Consider the following 23033-nt stretch of genomic DNA (forward strand, 5'->3'; position numbering starts at 1 on the left):
ACTAAGACTAAAACTCTTATATTTAGTCGACTAAAACTAGACTAAGACTCATGATATTTAGTCGACTAAAACTAGACTAAGACTAAAACTCATGATATTTAGTCGACTAAAACTAGACTAAGGGTGCGTCCCAATACTCCCCCTCGCCCTCCTTTTCTTCCCTAACCCTAACTTTTGCGCGTTCCCGTGAAGGTAGTGGTGTCCCAATTCCTCTTTTCACCTAGGGGGAGGGGGCATAACGAGGGCTAGGGGCTGAGAATAGCCCCTTCAAATCGAGGGATTTCAGATGCTGACTTGGCGAGCGAGGGGGTATGAAAAAAAGAGGCTCTGCGTCGATTTGACTCGCCGACCGAAGGCAAACAGGCAGACTGGTCTCAGAGAAATAGAGAGAAATAATCCTGTGACTCGTCAGATTTGTTTTGGATGTTTCTGATATAATAGTCTTCAGAAACCACAAAGTAATCCAGCTGTTATCTGGGTAATTTACACACTTTCAGATAAAGTTGCGGAAGATCACGCCAGAATAAAGGGATTTATGGTTCCGCGTTACACCAACGCAGATCCTACGGCGGAGGTTACGCAACCTACGCCGTAGGCTCTGCGTCGATTTAACGCGGACCCAAGCTCCGGACCCGGCAGACAGAAATCTCTAAATTTCGGAGCAAATTTCTTAACAGGCGTAGCTACAACTGTTAGATTTAATCTATTAAACCAACATATTCCTAAATGATTTATTTCAGCCGGCGTGATTCTCAACAGAGCTGCGTCCCGGGAGAGAGTGTCTCTCCCGGGGCTGACAGAGCAGCCTGACCCGGCGGAGACGTCTGTTCTCGGGCTGTGAGCTGAGGCTGCTCCCCGGGGCCGGCGGCTCTTCTCATCTCCGAAAACATCGGGTCAAATTTCTTAACAGGCGTTATTTGGATAAACTGAGCCCCGGTTGGGGATCTTAAGGTTACCATTATACCTGAAAAAAATATTAAAACTTAATAAAGTGCCATATTAACAGCGCTACAGCTGAAATTAAAACAGCTTTTGGCTCTCTGCTTCCTGATCAGGTTAGGGATGAAAACGAGGAGTAGGGGGAGAATTGGGACAGGCACCTGGGCCAAGTGCCCTAGATCTCAAGTGCCCTAAAATCTCCCCCTTCTTTTTTAGGGCTTAGGGAAGAAAAGAAGTGCGAGTGGAGAAAAGAAGGGCGAGTGAAGGAGAATTGGGATTGGGCCTAAGACTAAAACTCTTATATTTAGTCGACTAAAACTAGACTAAGACTGAAACTCATGATATTTAGTCGACTAAGACTAGAATAAGACTAAAAGATTTCAGATGACTAAATATGACTAAAACTAAATGGTGTGTTATTCAAAAGACTAAGTCAGGATTTGGCTCCGGCGCGGCGGCGTACCTGATCTTCTCGGCATCGAACAGCCGCTGCCCGGGTCTCTTGAACTTCTTCCTCTTGGCGAACCAGTCTTTCTGCAGAAGCAGCAGAGGCGGAGCTTAGTGAGGTTTCAAACGTACGTGCGGGGAGACGGGTCGGGTCAGAGGTCGGGTTACCAGGCTCATCTTGGCCTTGATCCGGTCAAGGTCGATGCGGGGGATCATCTTCAGAGAGATGGTGTTCTGGCTCGGCTCCACGTAGTCCACCTGGAGGCAAGGAGGGTTTATTTGTACAGCACAATTCAACACAAGCTCATTCAAAGTGCTTTACATCAACATTCAAAGCGACAAGACACAATTAAACAGTAAATAACAAATAAAATGAAATAAAATGATAAGAAAAGAGGTAAAATAATAAAAAGCACAAGTTGTTCAAAAGTAAGGGCAGTAGAGTCCAGCAGGTACATCTCATTCTTAAAACGGCAAGAATTACGTTTCTGTACGGTCAAAACGTACAAAAACCAGGTCAAATACAGTATTACAAAAGTAATCTGTAACAATTGGTACAGTGAATCAGACCAATTTGACAATTCTACATGACATGACTACATGCACTACTTCTTCCGGCTCTCGACGAAGGCGGACGCTTTTTCTGCTCTCTCCCTTATCTGCCCGCCCAGCTACTGCTTTGTTTTGTCTCGTCTTCAGAGTCTCTTCTTTTTCACTCCTCCGAAAACTCTACAATCATGGAATTGATTAACTGGTCTCTCAGCACAATTGACCAAATTTTTGCGACCAGAAGACAGGGGATAAGGGAGCCCTCTTGCCCCGATGGGACATTTTTCTCTGGGTACACAATGGATTCCTACAAATATTGGAAGCCTTTGTGTCTCAAAATTCTGTCCGTCGAGGATGTTGAAGACGCCTTCATAATTGGATTTATGATAGCAGGATTTCTCCTGATGATCCTCCTTATAGGAGGTGGGGGATTACTTGTCTACCGACAAACGCGTAAGACATCGACAGCTGTTTTGGCTCTTTCAGAGCTGCCAGACGTGGCTGAAGGATCAAGCAAGGCGACCAACGCTCTGACTTTAACGTTGGGGGAGCAGGGCCGCAAGCTGGATGCAATTCTCGAAGAGAATCGCAGGTTAGCGGCGGTCTTTGAGCTCATTGGCAAGATTGATAACACCCTGGAGAAGTTGGAAGCTCAGCTTGGCGGGAAGTGATCACAAATTCGTCTGATTGAAGTTGCCATTGCTAAACCAGAGGACTGAAGGCATAGGGAAAATTACTGGGCTGCCTGTTTTCAATATAATTGTTGATTCTATAATCTGCCCTTGACAGAGCGGTCTTAGGCCGATTGCTCCTGGTCACAATCTACCTGGTGGAATGTAAACAAGATGACTCTGCCCCCTCTAACCCTCCCCCTCTCCCACGAAGACCTGCGGATCCACGTCTCAGAACTGTACCAAGCCGCCTGATAACATCAAGGACATCGGCTGAGAGCAGCTCTGGGCGAAGGTTCACAGACGGACTCATCGCTTCACAGACACTTACTGATAAACACACACACCTCTCTCAATTCAACGCCTTCCTCGGCCCCTCCCTCTTATCACCAGCCCTCCCCAACACAGTCAACAGGTTTGAGAGCCGCGCCACTGGCTGCGGTGCTCACTAGGGGTACTGTGCCGGGATCCCCCCCGCCCCTAAAACATGTGCAAGCCTTGTGATGTTAAATTTGTCATGTTGCTTTCTGTGCAGAGGTGTTTTTTGCACTTTCACACTGTGAATTTATACACAGTATGAAGATGCCTTTTTTTCCCCTCCTCCCTCCCCCATCCCCAATGTCATTCTTTCTCTGATCTGTTCTCACCAGTTGACTCATGCCTTATGTTATTTGTTTTGTCTGTGCCCTGATGGGTTGTACTGGTTGTCATCTCACTGTGCTGGGACGCCAGACCGGCGACAATAAAGGCTATTCATTCATTCATTTCCATGCAGTCAATAACCCTTTTCTAACCGGAATATTAGCAATAACCCGGTTGCACACGGCCATGTAAACGCCAATAACCCCTTTGAATAACCGGAATTTGCTCATATTCCGGTTTTTAAAAACCCGAATATACTAACTGGGTAACTGGGTTACTCCTTTTCTAACATGAATATTTGGTCATGTATAGCCTAACGAGATATCCCATCAAAAGGAACAGAAATTTATTTTCTGCGCATGTTCTTTTCTCAGGGATTCTTGGTCTTTTGAGTCCAGGAAGTTCTTATAAAAATGGAGCAACGCAAGACCAGGAGGAGACTAATCACTTTCAGTAACCGGAATATTGACCTTAACCCCAATTTTGACTGCATGTAAATGTAGTCAATGCCTGCATCCAGGGCTTATCCATAATTTCGTGTGGTTTTCAAAAATCAAGTATTTAAATTAAGAGTACACTAAAATAACAAACAAAATGAAATAAAATGATAATAAAAGAGGTAAAATAATAAAAAGCACATGTTGTTAACCTACCTGGGCGATGTCGTCCTTGTACAGGCCTCTCTTCAGCCGGACCCAGGACTTGGGCTTCAGGTTGGTCACCTCCTTCACCACCTTCAGCACGTCCGTCATCTCCTTGATGGGAACCATCTGCTGGTTCCAGAAGCCCATCCTCAGGTTGCCGATGCCTTCGATGGCCGACTTCACGTGCGTCTGCTTGTACGACTCCACGTAGATGTAGCCCTTGACGTGGTCCGGCGCCACCACCGACTTGATCTGGAGAGGCTGTAGGTGGAGAAGGGCATGGGTCAGTTTCTACGAGTATAAACAGTTCCTACTGAAACTACAACCTCCTCACAGCCCAACAAAGTTCTGCAAAAAGCCCCAAAAAACACCCCTAAGTCCTCAAAAGTATGTGAATATACTACGGAAGAAATTTAGTCCCAAAGGCCTTTTGGAGTTGATACCAGACCGGCATGTTGGAGCATCTGAAGCCGAGGCCCCGCCTCCTCCTCTCTAATAATAATTACAAAATATAAAAAGCAAAATATCTAATAAAACGAACGTCACATGATCAAATTATGGCCACCAGCTCTTATATTTGAGGTTTTCTGGTCATAACTCAGTTTACCAGCATGAAAAACATTTATTTATACATTTTTTTTTTAATTTTATTTTTTTTTTTAAATCGGCTAGCTGTGCCACCGGAAAATGATTCCTACCGAAAACAACTTGCCTTTTTTTTTAGTTCCATGCACCATAGAAAGGTTCCTTTCGTGATTATACTTTTTTATGTAATAAAAATATGTAATTTAGTGTGAAACAGCGCTGTTTTATTCAAATATGTTATTTGTAATTCCACACATCTGGATAATTTGTAAGAAAAACATGTTGCCGTTTTTATTTTTTATAATTTTATTCTATATTATTTTGCTGTGCAAAACTGTTAATAAACTATATTATTAAGTATTTTATATATTTATTTGATAGATTTAGCTTTTTATTAATCAAACAACAGAAAAATAATAGTTAGAATAATCATCTAATAACTCATTAGATTAGTCGATTAATTGATAAAAAAAAAAAAAAAAAATCGCCCGATTAATCGTTTTAAAAATAATCATTAAAAAAATAAAATAAAATAATAATCGCTGTAAAAAATAATCGTTACACCCAGCCGTATTGATCAGGCGGCTGGACTTCCTGTTCTCGGAGACCTTTCATCTCTACTTGTTTTTGTCTTTGACAGAAAGCACCGAACACGACACTAATGTCTTATTTTGCTGCTCATCATTTGGTCCTGCTTAGTTTTCTCCAGCTTTTTTATGTCAGGTGGAGTCGACTGCTCCGACCAATCAGAGCGTCCCGCCGGGTCATGTGATGCAGCGCCGGCTCGTCTCACCGTGTCGGTGAACTGGTAGGCGATGAACTTCCTCATGAGGGCGATGGCCGTCGCTCGCTCCTCCCCGATCTGAGGAGAGAAGAAGGTGAGCAGAACGTCCTCCGGTGTGTGTGAGTGTTAGTGTGTGGATGGATGAATGAATGAATGGATTGGTGGATGGATGGATGGATGGATGGATGGATGAAGGATGGATGTATGGATGGATGGATGAAATGGTGGATGGTTGGATGGATGATAGATGTTTGTGTGTGTGTGTATGTGTGTATGTGTGTGTGTGTGTGTGTGTGTGTGTGTGTGTGTGTGTGTGTGTGTGTATGTATATGTGTGCGTGTGTGAGTGTGAGTGTGTGTGTCTACCTTGCACTTGACCGTCCACAGATTGGGATCCCTGCAGACAGAAAGACATGACCATGAAACAGCTCAACAACCTGAGGAGACGGGGACGGGGGGGGAGGACGTACTTGACCCCGGGGAGAAGCTGCTGCTGCGTGATGTCATCAGAGAGCTCCTCTGAGCCGCCGGAGTAGCTGCAAACCACACAAGAAGAAGAAGAAATCAGTGCTGTGTGACCGGATGAGACGCAGAGTTAACATACAGGTTTGACCGAGGTACATTTCAGACTTTTTAATACCATTTTCAAACTAAATTTAAGACCAAAAAGACGAATCACTAAGAAATCCAGCGCTGAGGTCGAGGTTGCCAGATCTGACAGGTTCCAGCCCAAACGTGATGTAAAACCCGCCGAAATGATGAAAAACCAGCCCAAATCATACTTTCTCCATGTTAAAACCATAAGTTATTATCACATGCGGAATAGATTTCAAGTGATAAGCAAATGACGCCAAAAAAAGCAGCAGGCTCTGCAGCAAACTGCAGACTCTCAAACTCCTAGAGGCTCAAACAGCCGAACCCCGAGCCTCCAACGCTCCGGTTCTGCTGCCGGCCGGACTTTTACAAGCTTTGGCTCAAACTTGGTTTTGCTTTTATGTGAGTGAACAAGCTGAACAACCCAGACCTCGTCTCAACCGGACAGGAAAACCAAAAATAATCTTGCAGACTGAAAACTTCTCATATCACGGCGTCTAACGGTCTGACAAAAGTAAATGTAAGACTTTTTAATACAATTTTCAAACAAAATTTAGGACCAAAAATGCGAGTCACTAAGAAATCCAACGCTGAGGTTGAGGTTGCCAGATCTGACGATCTAAAACCCGCGGAAATAATGAAAAACCAGCCCAAATCAAACAGTCTCTATGTTAAAACAGTCAATTATTACATGCATAATACATTTCAAGCTTCACAACACCACTGAAGAGCCCAAAAAAAGTTCAGGCTCCAAACAAAACTACAATTAAATTGAGTAGATTAAAGAAAATAGAATATCAGTGAGTTTATTGTGCAAGTTTCTACTTTTCTCTGCCATAATGGAAAGTTTTTAGTTAATCATTTCTCCTAAATATTTTGTAAAACAACCAACCAACCAACCAACAATCAACCTGGCAACCCTGACTGAGGCGTCTAACAACATTTATTTCTCCTCAAAACTATTTAATAGGCCTGTCAAAGTTAACGCGTTATTAATTTCTGATACACAACTGATACACGACGTCTCATTAAAAGCTAATTGCCGTGTAATTAAAGACTCGTCTCCAGTAAACAGGGAGCGGGGCTGTAATGGCTCAGACCCCGGCTGCAGACTGGGTGTTTGTACGAAGAGCAAACTGAAGCAGGAGCAGATGAGGCTCCAGGCAGGAGGAAACATAAACACAGCAGACTTTTGTCTCTCTGGCAGCAACACGTGGACCTGACGGATGACTGGAGCTTTTAAAGCTGATGTCGGGGTTGGACCTGTAAAGGCTCTGGTTGCACGGCGGTTGAACTTACTGCTCTCCTGCTGAAGACTTGGCGTATTTCCTCATGTAGTATTCACCCAGCGCCTCCTCCCTGGAGTCTCTGAAACACAAACAAGGAAGTTTTATTATTGTATCATGTTCAAGGAGATAGGAGATACCTGGATGGATGGATGAAGGACGGATGGATGAAATGGTGGATGGATGAATGGATGAAATGGTGGATGGATGGATGGATTGGTGGATGGATGGATTGATGGATGAAGGATGGATGGATGGATGGATGGATGGATGGTTGGATGGATGAAATGGTGGATGGATGGATGAATGACGGATGGAAGGATGGATGGATGGGTGGATGGATGGATGGGTGGATGGATGGATGGGTGGATGGTTGGATGGATGAAATGGTGGATGGATGGATGGATGGATGGATGGTTGGATGGATGAAATGGTGGATGGATGGATGGATGGATGGATGGTTGGATGGATGAAATGGTGGATGGATGGATGGATGGATGGATGGTTGGATGGATGAAATGGTGGATGGATGGATGAATGACGGATGGAAGGATGGATGGATGGGTGGATGGATGGATGGGTGGATGGTTGGATGGATGAAATGGTGGATGGATGGATGGATGGATGGATGGTTGGATGGATGAAATGGTGGATGGATGGATGAATGACGGATGGAAGGATGGATGGATGGGTGGATGGATGGATGGGTGGATGGTTGGATGGATGAAATGGTGGATGGATGGATGGATGGATGGATGGTTGGATGGATGAAATGGTGGATGGATGGATGGATGGATGGATGGTTGGATGGATGAAATGGTGGATGGATGGATGGATGGATGGATTGGTGAATGGATGGTTGGATGGATGGATTGGTGAATGGATGGATGTATGGATGAATGACGGATGGAAGGATGGATGGATGGGTGGATGGATGGATGGATGGATGGATGGATGGATGGATGGATGGATGGATGAAGGATGGATGGATGGATGGTTGGATGGATGAAATGGTGGATGGATGGATGGATGGATGGATTGGTGAATGGATGGTTGGATGGATGGATTGGTGAATGGTTGGATGTATGGATGAATGACGGATGGAAGGATGGATGGATGGATGGATGGATGGATGGGTGGGTGGATGGATGGATGGATGGGTGGATGGATGGATGGATGAACCCTCTTTTACCTCCAGAGATTCTGCAGCCGCCGGGACCCCGACATGTCGTCGTCCAGAACCATGTGGTCCATGTTGGAAACTGAGAGGAAGAGGAGGAGAAGAAAGCTGATCCGCGCTGCCGTTAGCACCAACCGTTAGCACCAACCGTTAGCACCAACCGTTAGCACCAACCGTTAGCACCAACCGTTAGCACCAACCGTTAGCACCAGCCATTAGCATCATTCTTACCTTCTGGCTCTTCTGCTCCGGACCATCGGCCGGGGGGATGGAGGGACCACCGAGGACGAGGAGAAGAAGGAAGGACAGAAACACAGAAGAAGAGTAAAAATACAGAAACAAGGAAGAGTGGAAGAGGAAAGGAACCAGAAAATAAAAGAAAGACGGAACAGAAGGTGGGAGGAAGAAGAAGACATGGAGATGGATGTCAGGACACGGATTACGATCGCAGTCAGGCAGCAGCAACAGAGAGCATGATGGGAAAAAAAAAAACACAACAGAAATGCAGTGGTTAATGGTAGCATGGCGGTCGTGATGAGGCCGACGCGACGCCGGGACGGTGCAGTAGAAACGCGGCCCTGCTCCTGACGCTTTACTGAGTGTTAAAGTAATAATATTAATAATAGTAATAATAATGATAATAATAAAATCAAACTGAACCCATAACTCCCTGGAGCTGCAGACGGGGCTTTTCTGAGGCCGATATCCCGTCTTCAGGGGTTGAAAACCCTTTTCTCTGGTCTTGCGGAGAACCTCATGGTTCCATGTTGGGCCCATCACTATTTTCTTTTAACCCTTGTACTGTCTTTGGGTCAAAATGACCTAATTCTCCTTCCTTCTTTCCTCCTGCTCTCTCCTTTCTTCTCCCTTACTTCCTTCTTTCCTTCCTTCGTTCATTCCTCCCTTCTTTTATCCCTTCTTTCCTCCCCTCGTACATTCTTTCCTTGTTTTCTCCTTTCCTTCCTTCTTTCATTCTTTTTTCCCTTCGAAATGAAAGAAGGAATTCTTTTTTTCCTTCCTTCCTTCCTTCCTTCCTTCCTTCCTTCCTTCCTTCCTTCCTTCCTTCCTTCCTTCCTTCCTTCCTTCCTTCCTTCCTTCCTTCCTTCCTTCCTTCCTTCCTTCCTTCCTTCCTTCCTTCCTTCCTTCCTTCCTTCCTTCCTTCCTTCCTTCCTTCCTTCCTTCCTTCCTTCCTTCCTTCCTTCCTTCCTTCCTTCCTTCCTTCCTTCCTTCCTTCCTTCCTTCCTTCCTTCCTTCCTTCCTTCCTTCCTTCCTTCCTTCCTTCCTTCCTTCCTTCCTTCCTTCCTTCCTTCCTTCCTTCCTTCCTTCCTTCCTTCCTTCCTTCCTTCCTTCCTTCCTTCCTTCCTTCCTTCCTCCGAAGACAGCACAAGGGTTAATAAGCTTCCCTGTGCTCAGTTTTTGAGGAATAACAGTCCGCCCTTTCATTGTTCAGTGGATGATACTCAAACTTATCTGTTAATGAAATCTAATCATTCTGATTGGCTGCGGTCATTTGGCCCAACAGGATTTGAAGACCTGGTTTGGACATCTCCACAAAAGTAAGAGATTATTAAGAAATATTTCATTTTCTACAGCATTTGATAAGCAGGTTGAACATGAAAACTGGATCATTGTAATTCCTGGTTTATTGGTTTGGACGAGCTGAACCACCACGTTCTGGTGGCACCGCCCCCTAATTATGCCAGTGGTTTATTTTCTTGGTTTTCTTGACTCCGATTATTGATCCAGAGTGTTTCTACTGCCCGTCGGCCTCCGGCGGCGTGAGGCATCATCACGGTGAGACCGACGATCGGCGGACCATCAGGCAGCAGGTTCAGCCGCTGTAGAGACGTCGTCCATCACAATTAAGCTTTTTATCCGTCGCTTCAGACTGAACAAAGTTAATATTTGGTGTCGTTTAGAGAAAAATAAATAAGTAAATTCCAGACTTAAACTTCAGAGTCGTGAGCTGGCAGCTTCAGCAACTCTTCAGGTACTGGTTCTGCTGGAAATCTGCCGGGACTCTTATCCACAGTCATTTCTTGTTAAACGTTTTTAGGTTTTGGGCCCCAGAGAGAAAAAAAAAAAATGGGCCGAGTTTCAGAGACAACCAATCAGGGATGCCATGGCAACGACTTCCATGTCTTTAAAGCAGCACAATGTAACTTTCAGCTTTTGTTGAGTTTGGCGGCTCCGTTGGACAAAAGCGGTAGTGCTTTACCAGAAAGAACACTACATTTCCCATGAGCACCAGCGCGTACTGCCGGAAAACTCCCGTCCCCGTCGCTGCATTTGTTTTGATGAGAGAAGACGGGACGGACTTTCAAAAAGACTTTTCTGTTTTCAGCGGTCGTTTGCAGGATGGATAATGAAGAGGTAATGTATCTATTTTTGGCTAAACAATATAATATGACGATGTTGAAAATCACTAAGTTCAACTTGGTTTTATCAAGTTGTTTCAGCGAGATAATGCGCCCTACAAACTCATACGCTCTGCACCTTTTTCCTGTCACGTTTTTAGAGGGACTTCGTCATAAATTAGTAGTCCAACATACTTCTGACAAGATATAAAAATACTTTATAACCTGTGAATAACTGAATGCCCATTCCTTATATTTTGCAGATCAGCCCTGCACAATTTTACAGCTCTCAGGAAAAATACTAGAACCCAAGACAAAAACATTCTAATTTTAATTCTTATTGAACATAGAACTCTACATTTACATTTGTATCATAACAATTCTGTCTCTCTTGTCGGACATCCCTCCTCATCTTTCAGCTCACACCAGCGAGTGAACGCCGGGCCAATGTTTATTCTTGTCCGGGCATTTAGCTTGTTACTCTCCCGCTTTCTTTTTTTGCCTCCTCCGATAAAACTTTTATTTTCTTAGTTTCTTAGTTTTTTCGCTGCTTCGGCCATGATTCCATCTTCTGCTGAGCTCTGCGCTCCACGCCCCGCCCAGCTTTCGTCTCGACTACGAATCGGGAAGGAGGGGGAAGTGACGTATGCCGTAAAGCAGTCAAAGCCGTAAAAATGTGTAGTTTTTTAGTGTGGCAGGGTTCCTACCATGCTCCTCAAAGTTACATAGTGCCAGTGAAGGTGATACAGACCCCTCAGACCATGACAGAGGTTCATTAAACCTGTTGGAAGTTGATGTACCATCACAATAACTCTGGAAATATTAGATTAAGGTGGAAAAGTTACATAGTGCTGCTTTAAATAGATGATTGACGGTTAAATTCACTTTTCTGAAGTTTTGTGTTTGTGGAGCAGGATACGGAGAGCAGTTTCTGGAACAGAAACCTCTTCAGATACTAAAAACTAATAGCGGGTTAGACGAGTCGGAGCAGTTTCTCTGAGCAGATGGAGGATGTTATGTTTGGATGGGTGTCAGTGATCGGGGAGGAACATCTGGAGCAGAATTACCGTTAACTGGAGGCCGTTCATGGTGGCGAAGGCCGAGACAGAGAGAGGGCCGTCAGAACACACAACAGCAGCAAACTGCACACTCTCAAACTCCTAGAGGCTCAAACAGCTGAACCTCGAGCCTCCAACGGTTCTGCTGCCGGCCGGACTTTTACAAGCTTTGGCTCAAACGTGGTTTTGCTTTTATGTGAGTGAACAAGCTGAACAACCCAGACCTCGTCTCAACCGGACAGGAAAACCAAAAATAATCCTGCAGACTGAAAACTTCTCAAATCACGGTGTCTACAGGTCTGACAAAAGTAAATTTAAGACTTTTTAATACAATTGTCAAACTAAATTTAGGACCAAAAAGACGAGTCAGTAAGAAATCCAGCGCTGAGGTTGAGGTTGCCAGATCTGACGATCTGAAACCCGCGGAAATAATGAAAAACCAGCCCAAATCAAACAGTCTCTATGTTAAAACAGCTTCACAACACCACTGAAGAGCCCAAAAAAAGTTTGGGCTCCAAACAAAGACTACAATTAAATTGAGTAGATTCAAGAAAATCAAATATCTGAGTTTATTGTGTAAGTTTCTACTTTTCCATAATGGAAACTTTTTTGTTAATAAACTTTTTAATCATGACTGGATACATTCCCTCTAAAATGAATACCCTTGGATGGAGATTTAAGACAAATTAAGACATTTAAAGGCCTTATTTTAGGAAAACATTTTTAGGAATTTAAGACTTTTTAAGTCTTTTAAGTCTGAGAGGCAGTTTAACAGGTTTATACCCGATACAGCATTTAGATATTGGCTTTTGACTCGTAACCACACGTCGTAAATAAGCTCAATCCTTTAGTAGCTTTATAAACAGTGGAAACAATGCTAACCCCCTCCAATAATAGCTTAAGTTGTGTTAAATGGTCTGCAGTGTTTGTGCGTCAAGTGGGAGCAGTTAGCGCCTGAGGTTTTCCGTAAACATGTGTTTCCACTTCTCGGAGCGTTTTATCGGAACATTATTGGAAAACTAAGTCTGATAATCTGCTGAAAATACAAGAAAACAAACAGATTTGTTTTCCTGACCCTGATGGTTAAACATGCTCCGACCATCAGAGGACCCGGGCGGGTCCATTAGACCCGAGCGGGTCCTGCAGGGACTTTGGGAGTTTATTCTGGGATGTGTAGTTCCTGCTGCTGTAAGGAAACAACTTTACCGTAGACGTAACTTCCGGTCCGCCCCCCTATCCAATCAGAACCTTCCCAACCCCCAGACCTTAAGAGGAATTGGATAAAGCCGATCAAACGTGTTTTCCATGTAAACCTCAATTCAGAATTACTATTTCCATGTAAACTCAAAGGAAAATAGTTTAATTCTGAATTATTTAATTCAGAATAATAAATTCCGAATTAAAAAACATCATGTAACTGCGGCCATTGATACCGAGGGGTTCACATACTTTTCTAACCATATTTAGTTCCTACATGCAGGTAGTTTGAGGTTTGAGGTTCTATCACAGTTAAACGGTGACGAGTCTCACCTTTCTCCAGGATGTCCTCGTCCCCTTCCCCCCACTGCTCCTCTTCGTCATCTTCGTCGTCAACATCTGCAGACACACAGAGGGACAGGTGAGCTACGGCTGCTTCCGTCCGTCTCCATGGAAACGCAGGGCGACGCGGCGTCGACGTCCCGCACCGGCTTCGTCCAGGATGAAGCCTCCGTGCTTCGGCTTCTTCCTGGGCCGCTCCTCGTCGTCGTCCTCCTCCTCTTCCTCGTCGTACTCCTCCTCATCGTCCAGGTCCTCCCCCTCCTCCTCCGCTACTTTGTCGCTGCCCACGGGACTTCGTGTCTCCTCCTGGCGACGGACCAATCGGGACAAAGAAGGGTCACAAAAACCTGAAGAAACGTCTTGGAGCTCGTCCGTATCTTAACGTTAAATAAAAACTGCTATTTTAATCTGAAACTTTGATCATAGTCTGCTCAGGAGCTGGTTACCATGGCGATCTCAGGGCAGAACCAGAAACCCTGGATTATTAAATTTTTCATTAAACAACTTTCAAATAAACAAACAAGGACCGTTAACTTAACTAAAACCACTAAATCTTATAAAAATACCAAACAGGGAGTCAATAACAGGGAGTCAATAAAGAAACAACTATCAAATATTCAAACTGATCAACATAGCATGGAAAAACTGAAAACAAGAAAACCAGAGCAAAAAATATTGCCGAAATTTGGGGAAAACTTGTAAAAAAAAATATAAAATCCTCATTGTGTGCATAAAATTTGTCAACAATTAAAATCTTTTTATCACAACACAAAAACTCAACTTTATTTTGAAAATTGAGGCCAAAATTAATGTTATTATAATCAAAGCTGGTTACAACACTCCTTAAAATAAATTATGAATATTCTGGGTAAATATTGTTTAGCATTTCAAAATAAACATAATCCATCTCAGGTAACAAAACTATTATTATTTTGACAGAAAGACAAAAACATATTTTGTTCATGGGTTATTGTGTCTAAAGTCGTTTCCGTGGATACAGAGTTGGAAACTAGGTCCTACATTACAATACTGACGTATTATTTTAACAAAACACCTTCAACAAACGTCCAGAACTACTGAAGATCATTGAACAACTTTCAAATATACAAACAAGGACCGTTAACTTCCTAAAACCACTAAATCTTACATATAATCAGTGCCGGGTCATCTGTACTACAATATTCAATCAGGCTTTAGGGAGGAAATAAAAGAAATAAGAAATAAAAATACCAAACAAGAGCTCGATAACAGGGAGTCAATAAAGAAACCACTATCAAATATTCAAACTGATCAACATAGCATGGAAAAACTGAAAACAAGAAAACTGGAGCAAAAAATATTGGGGAAATACTCATTTTTGTACATACAATTTTAGTCTTTTTTATCATAACACAAAACCTCAATAACTTAACCCCAAAATTAATGTTGTTATAATCAAAACTGGTTATTACATTCATTAAAATAAATTATGAATATTCTGGGTAAATATTGTTTATCATTTCAAAATAAACATAATCCATCTCAGGTAACAAAACTAAGCCCTTTACTAATATCAGCGGAAATCAGATATGTGTGGCGACTGCACTACCGCTATTTATTTTTTTTATTATTATTTTTTTTTTTTTACCTTGTCTGCACACTTATTAATGGTTGATACCATGCTGGTAAAAACCTAAGGCATATATATGTGCATTGTTACTATATTTAATATATATACATACATATATATATATATATATATATATACACACACACACACATACATATATATATATACGCATACATGTATATACACATACAAACCCAGTGTTTTTTTTTCTTTCACTACCGCTATTTCTACACTATTGGAGGATTGACTCCAATTTAAGGATTGACACGACTACTAACTAGTCCCAAAGTCATCTACCAGAATAACCAGCTCCAACACCCCCCTCCACCTCAGAAAAGGAATGAATAGTAAATGTTACTGATTTAAATTGGACTGAATTTGGAGATGAAACCTAAATTTTAAATATTAAAGATTGAAATTACATTATTTACCATTATAGTAATCAGATTACACTGTATATCAGCGTTACCTTAACGTAAAGACTAAATTTCTGACCTGCGTCGCATTAACGCACATCCCAGGTCACCTCTGTAGAGACTCACTACTCCGGCACTTTAGAACCAACTTGTTGCACATTTTTTCCTTTAATATTATTTGCTTGTTTGTATTCCACCAATCACCACAACTAATTCTTTGTGTTTTAAACCACTTGGGAATAAACGTCTCTCTGATTCTGAATACAGACACATGCACCAAAACATTAAGTCAGATGCCACAGTGGAGATCTAATGACAATTATGGTTTTATACAAAATAAACATTTGTTTAAACTAACACTGATATATGTTGTAGTTGTAGTTATAGTGTTGTAGTATATGTTTTATAGTAATCTAATATAACTGTAATAATAACCGATCTGCATGATGCGCAAGATGCTCGGCACGTCAGGCGTGAGAACGCGCAAGACTTTTCTATACGAAATATTTATTGATCAATTTTAAATCTACCTTATAAGCTGTTATTACTAAATGTTATCATTAAGTGAGAAAAATAAATTCCATGACTTTTCCAAAACTTTTGGGGTGAAATTATTTTTCCAAAACTTTTACAGGCCTTGAAAATGACATTTTCAAATTCCATGACTTTTCCAGGTTTTTTCAAAACGTATGAACCCTGTCAGTCAGTTCACATCTATGTTGTGGAACCGCTGGCGTTCATGTCTGGACACTTGACACTGTTTTCTTTTTGTGTCACTGTTGTTTTTAAGTCTTCTGTATTGTGGCTGTTGTTGTCTTTTATATCGTGTATATTGTATGTATAATTTTATGGTACTAGCCCAGGCCCGGTTCTACAAGGGTGCATAAGCATGCATTGCACCCTCAGTTTATGTGTTTGCATGCTCAGTTGAAAAGACGGGAAAAAAAACTGACAAGTGCGCGCGCGTTAAGCCTGATTTATGGTTCCGTGTTAAATCGACGGCGTAGGGTACGCGGCGACGCGCACCGTACGTTCGCGTCCCCGCGTATCTTACGCCGTAAGCTCTGCGTTGGTGCAACGCGGAACCATAAATCAGCCAGTGTCCGTCACTCATCTGCGTCCAGCAGTTTCCTGCACCAGCAAGACGCTGCTCTCTGCTGCTCCGTTAACACAAAGTAACCATGGATATTCAGAAGTGGTTCAAGCACAACCACGCCAGCACGTTTACATTTATAGTTATATTTATTTTTGTTATTTATTTTTCTCTGTTTTATTTTCTGTTGCTAGATTGCCTGATGGGTGAGGTAGCCCAGACTAAATGTAGCATTTTCTTTGTTCTGCAGCGATATTGCTGCAATAAAGCATTTAAAATAGACTTTAAATATTCTTGTTTTGCTAGTATCATTCCGCTTGAAATTATGGGAAAATGCATAATTTAGTGTTGAATAACGTGCCAGGCATGTGCACCCCCTCTGATCTGAGATGCAGCCCTAGTCATCATTTTCTAGAACCGGCCCTGTATAGAGCTCTTCTCGAGATGTGTCTCTAATAAAGTGTGAATTGAATTGAATTAACAGGATGCTTTTATTTTGAAAATCCCCGACATTCAAATCTCCCGCTGGTCTAAATGTCAATAAAGAGGTTTAAGAAATGGTTTGTTTCTGAAGACTGGACCCCCAGAACCAGCCCCAGAACCACCAGAACCAGCCCCAGAACCACCACCATTCCCCCCCAGAACCGGGCCGGTACCTCGTTGTCCTCCTCCGCCTCCCCATCACTGCTCCTCTCGCTCTGGTTGTCGGAGAAGTCGCTGTCCTCGCTGTCGGACATGTCTGTGGACGGAACCGGAGGACGGGTTAGTTCTGTAGTTCTGGACCGGGACCAGGACTAGGGTTGCCACCTTTCAGAAATAGAAATAAGGGACAGCCCCAAAACTTCTAAACTGCATAGAAATGTATTTATTTTATATGAAAAAACAAAACTCTTGCAAACTTGCATGACTGTACAGCCATATAGCAACTGAAATAGCCTCCTATGCTACGTATGTCCACATCAGCCAATATATAACCTACAGGTGAAGAATATGGTGTAAAAGTGAATTTATTTCAATAATTCAACTAGAATATGGTGTAAAAGTGAATTTATTTCAATAATTCAACTAGAATATGGTGTAAAAGTTAATTTATTTCAATAATTCAACTAGAATATGGTGTAAAAGTTAATTTATTTCAATAATTCAAGGTGAAACTAATACATGTATATTACATAGTCTCATTACAGGCAAAGCATTATGTTAATCCTTTATTTGTTATCATTTTGATAATTGAATTGTTTATTGATTTCATAATATATTCAAATTTTTTGAGATTTTTTATTTGGAGTTTTCATAAACTGTGAGCCATAATCACCAAAATTATAACAAATAAAGGCTTGAAATATTTCACTTTGAATGTAGTGAGAAATAATATATTTGTTTCACCTTTAGTTAAATTTACTACGAATGAAGTTCTGCAATATATTCATTTTTTCGGGTGGCAACACTAGTTCTGGTCCAGGGACCAGGCTAACGGCTAACGAGCTCCGTCCACAACAAGGGGGGGCGTTAGCATGGGTTAGCATCGGTTAGCTTCGGTTAGAATCGGCCCCGGATCTCTCTGATCTCCGTTGTAAAAACCTCCCCCCGCGGGGGCTCGGCGGCCCCTACTTACCTCCTTTTATCTCTGGCAGCGACTTAGTTCGCCTTGTTTTGAGGAATAAAGGAGAAAACCAGACGTATTTTGGAGACTTGAGGCGCTTAACGTGTATCTCCAAGACACGCGAGAGTATCGGGGACCTGGGTGAACTCTCGCGAGATTTGCGTTCCGGATAGATAAAAAATTATGGAAGAAGTCTCACTTGGGTATTTTTCTCTTCTCAAAATAACTGCAAACTGTTTAACTAGTTTTTTTTAAGCAGCTTTACTCGGTTACTTATGAATACAAACAACGAAATAAATGCAATTCAGTGACAAACAGCTTCAGTGGCTGCTGATCCCACCACTGCAAAGGATTAATAAAGTATCTATCTATTAACTCACCCTTTTAAGAAAGCTTTTAGCTATCTTTTATATGCTCTGTTTTTAAATATATTTTGTTCATGTTTTGAGATTACTATAAAATAAATAAATGTATAATAATAATAATAATAATAATAATAATAATAATAATAATAATAATTATTATTATTATTATTGCCATTATAAGAATCATAGACTGCAGAGGCTTTTAAACGTGATCTGAAAAATCACCTTTTTTAAGAAAGCTTTTAGCTAAATATATTTTTTTTAAATTCATGTTTTATTTTCCTGCTCTGTAGCACTTTGAGATTACTAAATATAAAGTGCGTTATAAATACAATTGTATTATTATTATTATTATTATTATTATTTATTTTTTTATTTTTTTTATTTTTAACAATAGACACAGACAAACACAAAACAATACAGAACAAATAAACAAAACGAAAAAATAAATAAAATAAAAAACATAAATAAAACAAAATAAAAAAACAATTGTCACACTCAATAGCTTCACAAACAAACAAAAATTGTCACACTTACTTGTTTTAAAGATATGTATATTCTATTGTTGCTTGAGAAAATCCATTAAAGGTGTCCATACTTCTTCGAATTCTTGTGCTTTACCTCTAATTACATAAGTTAGCTTTTCTAATGTAACACACATTGCTATCTCTCTAATCCAGGACGGCGTATTATTATTATTGTTATTATTATTATTATTATTATTATTATTATTATAAAAATCGTAGACTACAGAGGGTTTTAAATGTGACCTGAAAACTCACCTTTTTAAGAAAGCTAATAGCTAAATATATCTTTTATATGTTTTTAAATATAGAAAAGAAGAAATTTTCAATTCCTTCTTCTTCTTGTTATTCTTATTGATGGTTTCCTGGAAACGCTGCAATTGTTTTTTTATTTTGTTTTATTTTATTTTGTTTTATTTATTTATTTATTTTTTCCTTTTCCTTCCTTCCTGTTTATTTGTTCTCTATTGTTTTGTTTTTGTCTGTGTGTACACAGCAAGACCTGCTTGCATTTATTGTGCAATTAATGTGATACTTGCTGATTGTTTTTTTTGTACATTTATATTGAAATTCAATAAAATATTGTTAAAAAAATTTAAAAAAAAAATAAAATAAATAATAATAATAATAATAATAATAATAATAATAATAATAATAATAATAATACAATTTTATTTATAACGCACTTTATATTTAGTAATCTCAAAGTGCTACAGAGCAGAAAAATAAAACATGAAAATTTTTCATGAATATATTTAAAAACAGAGCATATAAAAGATATATTTAGCTATTCTTATATATCTATTCTTATCTTCTTCTTATTGGTGGTTTTTCCTGGAAACGCAGCGGAGTGATGCCTCCTCGGGCTCCGCGCATGCGCAGCGGGTCACGTGACGCGGCTCCCTCCCTTCCCGGAAAAGCCGCAGCAGCGTCGCATGTAGTTGGAACCTGCGGCGTCTCGACCTCTTTCTCCTTCTTCCCCTCCTTCTCCTTCTCCAGTCCCCGGAACATGAACAGCGTGGGCGAGGCCTGCACCGAGCTGAAGCGGGAGTACGACACGTGCTTCAACCGCTGGTTCGCGGAGAAGTTCCTGAAGGGCGACCGCGGCACCGCCGACCCGTGCCAGGAATCCTTCCGCCGCTACCAGCGCTGCGTGCAGAAGGCCATCAAGGACAAGGACATCCCGGTGGACGGGGTGGACTTCATGGGCCCCAGCAAGGACAAGCCGGAGGGCTGAGGGCCGAGGAGGGGGTCGGGGGGTCAGTGGGCCCACCCTGGACTAAACTGGACCAAACTGGACTAATCTAGACCCACCTGGGCTAATCTAGACCCACCTGGAACTACCTGGACCCACCTAGGGCCGCGGGGGGGGCTCTGCGCATGCGCGGCAATGGCGGGGCTCTGCTGGATTCAGCCCAAAGAGACGCTTTGATTTATTTGCCAGTTTTGCTGCTTGTGTGTGACGTTGAGGGACAGAATGAGCCAAAAGGGTTCTGGTTCTGGTTCTGGCTGCAGAAGTTTATCAACACAAACTCAATAATGTGACTGTGTGTGTGTGTGTGTGTGTGTGTGAGTGAGAGAGAGAGAGCTAGTGTGTGTGTGTGTGAGAGAGCTAGTGTGTGTGTGTGTGTGTATGTGACTGCTAGTGTGTGTGTGTGTATGTGACTGCTAGTGTGTGTGTGTGTGTGTGTGTGTGTGACTGCTAGTGTGTGTGTGTGTGTGTGTGTGTGTGTGTGTGTGTGTGTGCGACTGTACTAGTGAGTGTGTGTGTGCGTGTGCTAGTGTGTGTTTATTCCGATCAGTTTGACTTTTATTCAGTTTTTTTCCATCTGTCGTCGCTTAAACTGATTCATAAAGTTGATTTATTTCAAGATTAAACTTTTAAAAATGACATTTCTCCTGGAAATCATTTAATTCTGATGCTCTTTTGTTTCAGTTTGATGTCCTAAAAACACGAATTCAGCTGGTGGTTATTATTTCTTCAGCAGAGATGGTTTAAATTAAAAAGCCGTTGTGTTTTTGAGGGATTGTGTAAGAGATGAAATATTTAAAAAGAAAACGAATGAACTGAAAAGCGAAGGTCGAGTGAAGCCGGAGTGATAAAGCGCCACGTTGTGTTCTCATCTATCAGATAAAAGTTTGCTTTTATCTTTAAAAGAAAGATGTTGAGGGAGAAAAGAAACAAGGGAACTTGAGGATCAGGGGCCTCATTTATAAAGCTCGCGTGGGCACAAAACGGGTCTTGAAAGATGTGCACGCCACCTTCTACGCAAAGGTTGGGATTTAAAATAAAAAAAGGAACAGAAAAATGTGCGTATCTTTACGCCAACCCTGACCCTCCTGCACAAACATTTTGAAGATATGGGGAACTGGCGACGCAGGCGGTGAGGTGGTGAAATGAAGCCAGATTCATGTCATACTGTTAATGTCATCACATATCAGGCCTATAGATCCATGTACACCCAAGCCGGTGTTCTGTCGAGGTGAAAATACTACCGTACCATCCCCGTTTCTTTTATCTCAGTTTCTTTTTTTTCAAAGGCTTTTTCATACAAATAGACGATTTAAAGGGGACATATTATGGCATTTAATGTATATTTTAAACAGGCCTTGAATGTCTTAAAAACAATCTAAAGCTTGTTTTTTCTACCTAAATCAGAAATTCCGCCTATGGGCCATGTCTATAGTTTTACAGATAATAAAGCCTTTTTCTGTGGGTCATTTTCAGGGCGGTGGGGGCTATGATAATGAAGCTCTGCGCTGATTGGCTGCTTGAATGACGTGTAGCAGGGGAGGAAACAAAGCGTCGCTCCGGGCAGAAGAGCAGCGGCTGCTTAGCAAAGCGTGTCCATGGTTCTGCGTTAAATCGGCGCGTACCCTACGCCGTAGGCTCTGCGTTGGTGTAACGCGGAACCATAAATCAGCTTTTAGTCACCTCGTCTGCAAACAGGAAGATTGAATTTAATTCTAAACAGGTACACCACAGTTATTTACTCCGATTCCTCATCATTTCTCTTCTTATGTTACAAGACAAATGAATCATGTTAACTGTAAAGAAATCACAACACTGAATTTTCACAAATGGCAACTTTATTGTTAAAATATATAAATAAAATGTGTGCACTATTGCTGGCTCAAGGAAGGACTGCGCGTCTTCTGAATGTGAACAGCTCCAGGTGCTTGAAAGATCTGAAACCACAGAAGAAAAATGTATTACGGTACTAATAGAGCCCTGAGCCCGGAGCTCCTCGACAGTCCGGTCCGTGAGCAGCCCCCGCAGCTCCGTATGCGGCGCCGGTGCTCCGGAGCTAAGCTAAATACTTAGCCCTTGCAAAGATCATACAACCGCAACCCCACGGCGGGCGCCCGGCGCACAGATCGGCTCCGGGGCGCATCCTCTGCGCATCGTCGGTTACCGGGGATCAAACTGACAGATTTGGCTGAAAATCTCGGAGGGTGAAGCTGATCCGACCTGGGACGGACCCCCGAGGACCCAGCTCCCAAACCACCCGGGAACCTGGATGATTTAACCCGGATCCGCGGCGCCGCGTCCGACTGGCTCAAGGAAGGACCGCTCCAGTCGGCGTAGAGAGCTGGTTGTGGGCGTGGTTTCAGCAGTGGAGGCCGAACCTCTGCGCCTAGGGTGACGCCACCCTAGGCGCAGATTTTCTTCGGCTCAAAAAAAAATCACGTGACACTGGGGGATTCTGTAAGGCGGGGGTCAAAGACCTTGCAGAAATTCATGGTATTTTGTCTCCCCTGTGCTGGCAGGGTGAGGGGAGACCACTTTATATATGTTAAAACCAGAAAAAACGTGTTTTTCATAATATGTCCCCTTTAACAGCAGGAAGTCAGAATGTGCTTCACATATGGTGCTTTTGCACTAGTCCCGCCTCCGCCCAGCTCGGCTCGGTGCGGCCCCGTCTTACACGTTTGCACTAGGGGCTGAGACGGGTAGAGCCGCTCCAAGCCGATACTATTTCTGTAACCATTCTGGCGAGGTTCTTTGCGGGCTGAGCAGGGACTATTTCCGACGTCACCACCCTCCGTGCCACTGATTGGTCGGGGGGCGGGGCCGTCAAACGTTTGAATCAGTAGGCGGGAGTCAGCACGAGGCAACTCGCGGCTCGCAGCGATTTTATTATAAAG

The 23033-nt window shown here is 42.2% G+C and overlaps 2 protein-coding genes across 2 annotated transcripts in view; one reads left to right on the forward strand and one right to left on the reverse strand.

The window, feature by feature from the left end:
• The window catches only part of supt5h (SPT5 homolog, DSIF elongation factor subunit), a 37781-nt gene extending 19539 nt beyond the window's left edge, over positions 1 to 18242 (reverse strand). The window contains exons 1-13 of the mRNA XM_061719935.1: positions 18008 to 18242; positions 17049 to 17131; positions 13421 to 13580; positions 13266 to 13331; positions 8552 to 8563; positions 8333 to 8402; positions 7154 to 7222; positions 5731 to 5796; positions 5627 to 5657; positions 5271 to 5339; positions 3902 to 4153; positions 1555 to 1644; positions 1403 to 1473 (exon numbers count right to left, since the gene is read on the reverse strand). Of these exons, the coding sequence (XP_061575919.1) occupies positions 1403 to 1473; positions 1555 to 1644; positions 3902 to 4153; positions 5271 to 5339; positions 5627 to 5657; positions 5731 to 5796; positions 7154 to 7222; positions 8333 to 8402; positions 8552 to 8563; positions 13266 to 13331; positions 13421 to 13580; positions 17049 to 17129 (1037 nt within the window). The 5' untranslated portion in view covers positions 17130 to 17131; positions 18008 to 18242. The remainder of the gene's footprint in view (positions 1 to 1402; positions 1474 to 1554; positions 1645 to 3901; positions 4154 to 5270; positions 5340 to 5626; positions 5658 to 5730; positions 5797 to 7153; positions 7223 to 8332; positions 8403 to 8551; positions 8564 to 13265; positions 13332 to 13420; positions 13581 to 17048; positions 17132 to 18007) is intronic.
• A 1537-nt stretch (positions 18243 to 19779) lies between these two features.
• On the forward strand, positions 19780 to 20775 carry triap1 (TP53 regulated inhibitor of apoptosis 1). Its single transcript, XM_061720467.1, has one exon. The coding sequence runs from the start codon at positions 19894 to 19896 to the stop codon at positions 20119 to 20121; it is 228 nt and encodes a 75-aa protein (XP_061576451.1). The 5' UTR covers positions 19780 to 19893; the 3' UTR covers positions 20122 to 20775.
• Positions 20776 to 23033: the final 2258 nt, after the last annotated feature.

The sequence above is a fragment of the Cololabis saira genome, chromosome 4 (genome assembly GCF_033807715.1).
Source record: "Cololabis saira isolate AMF1-May2022 chromosome 4, fColSai1.1, whole genome shotgun sequence".
NCBI lineage: Eukaryota > Metazoa > Chordata > Actinopteri > Beloniformes > Belonidae > Cololabis > Cololabis saira.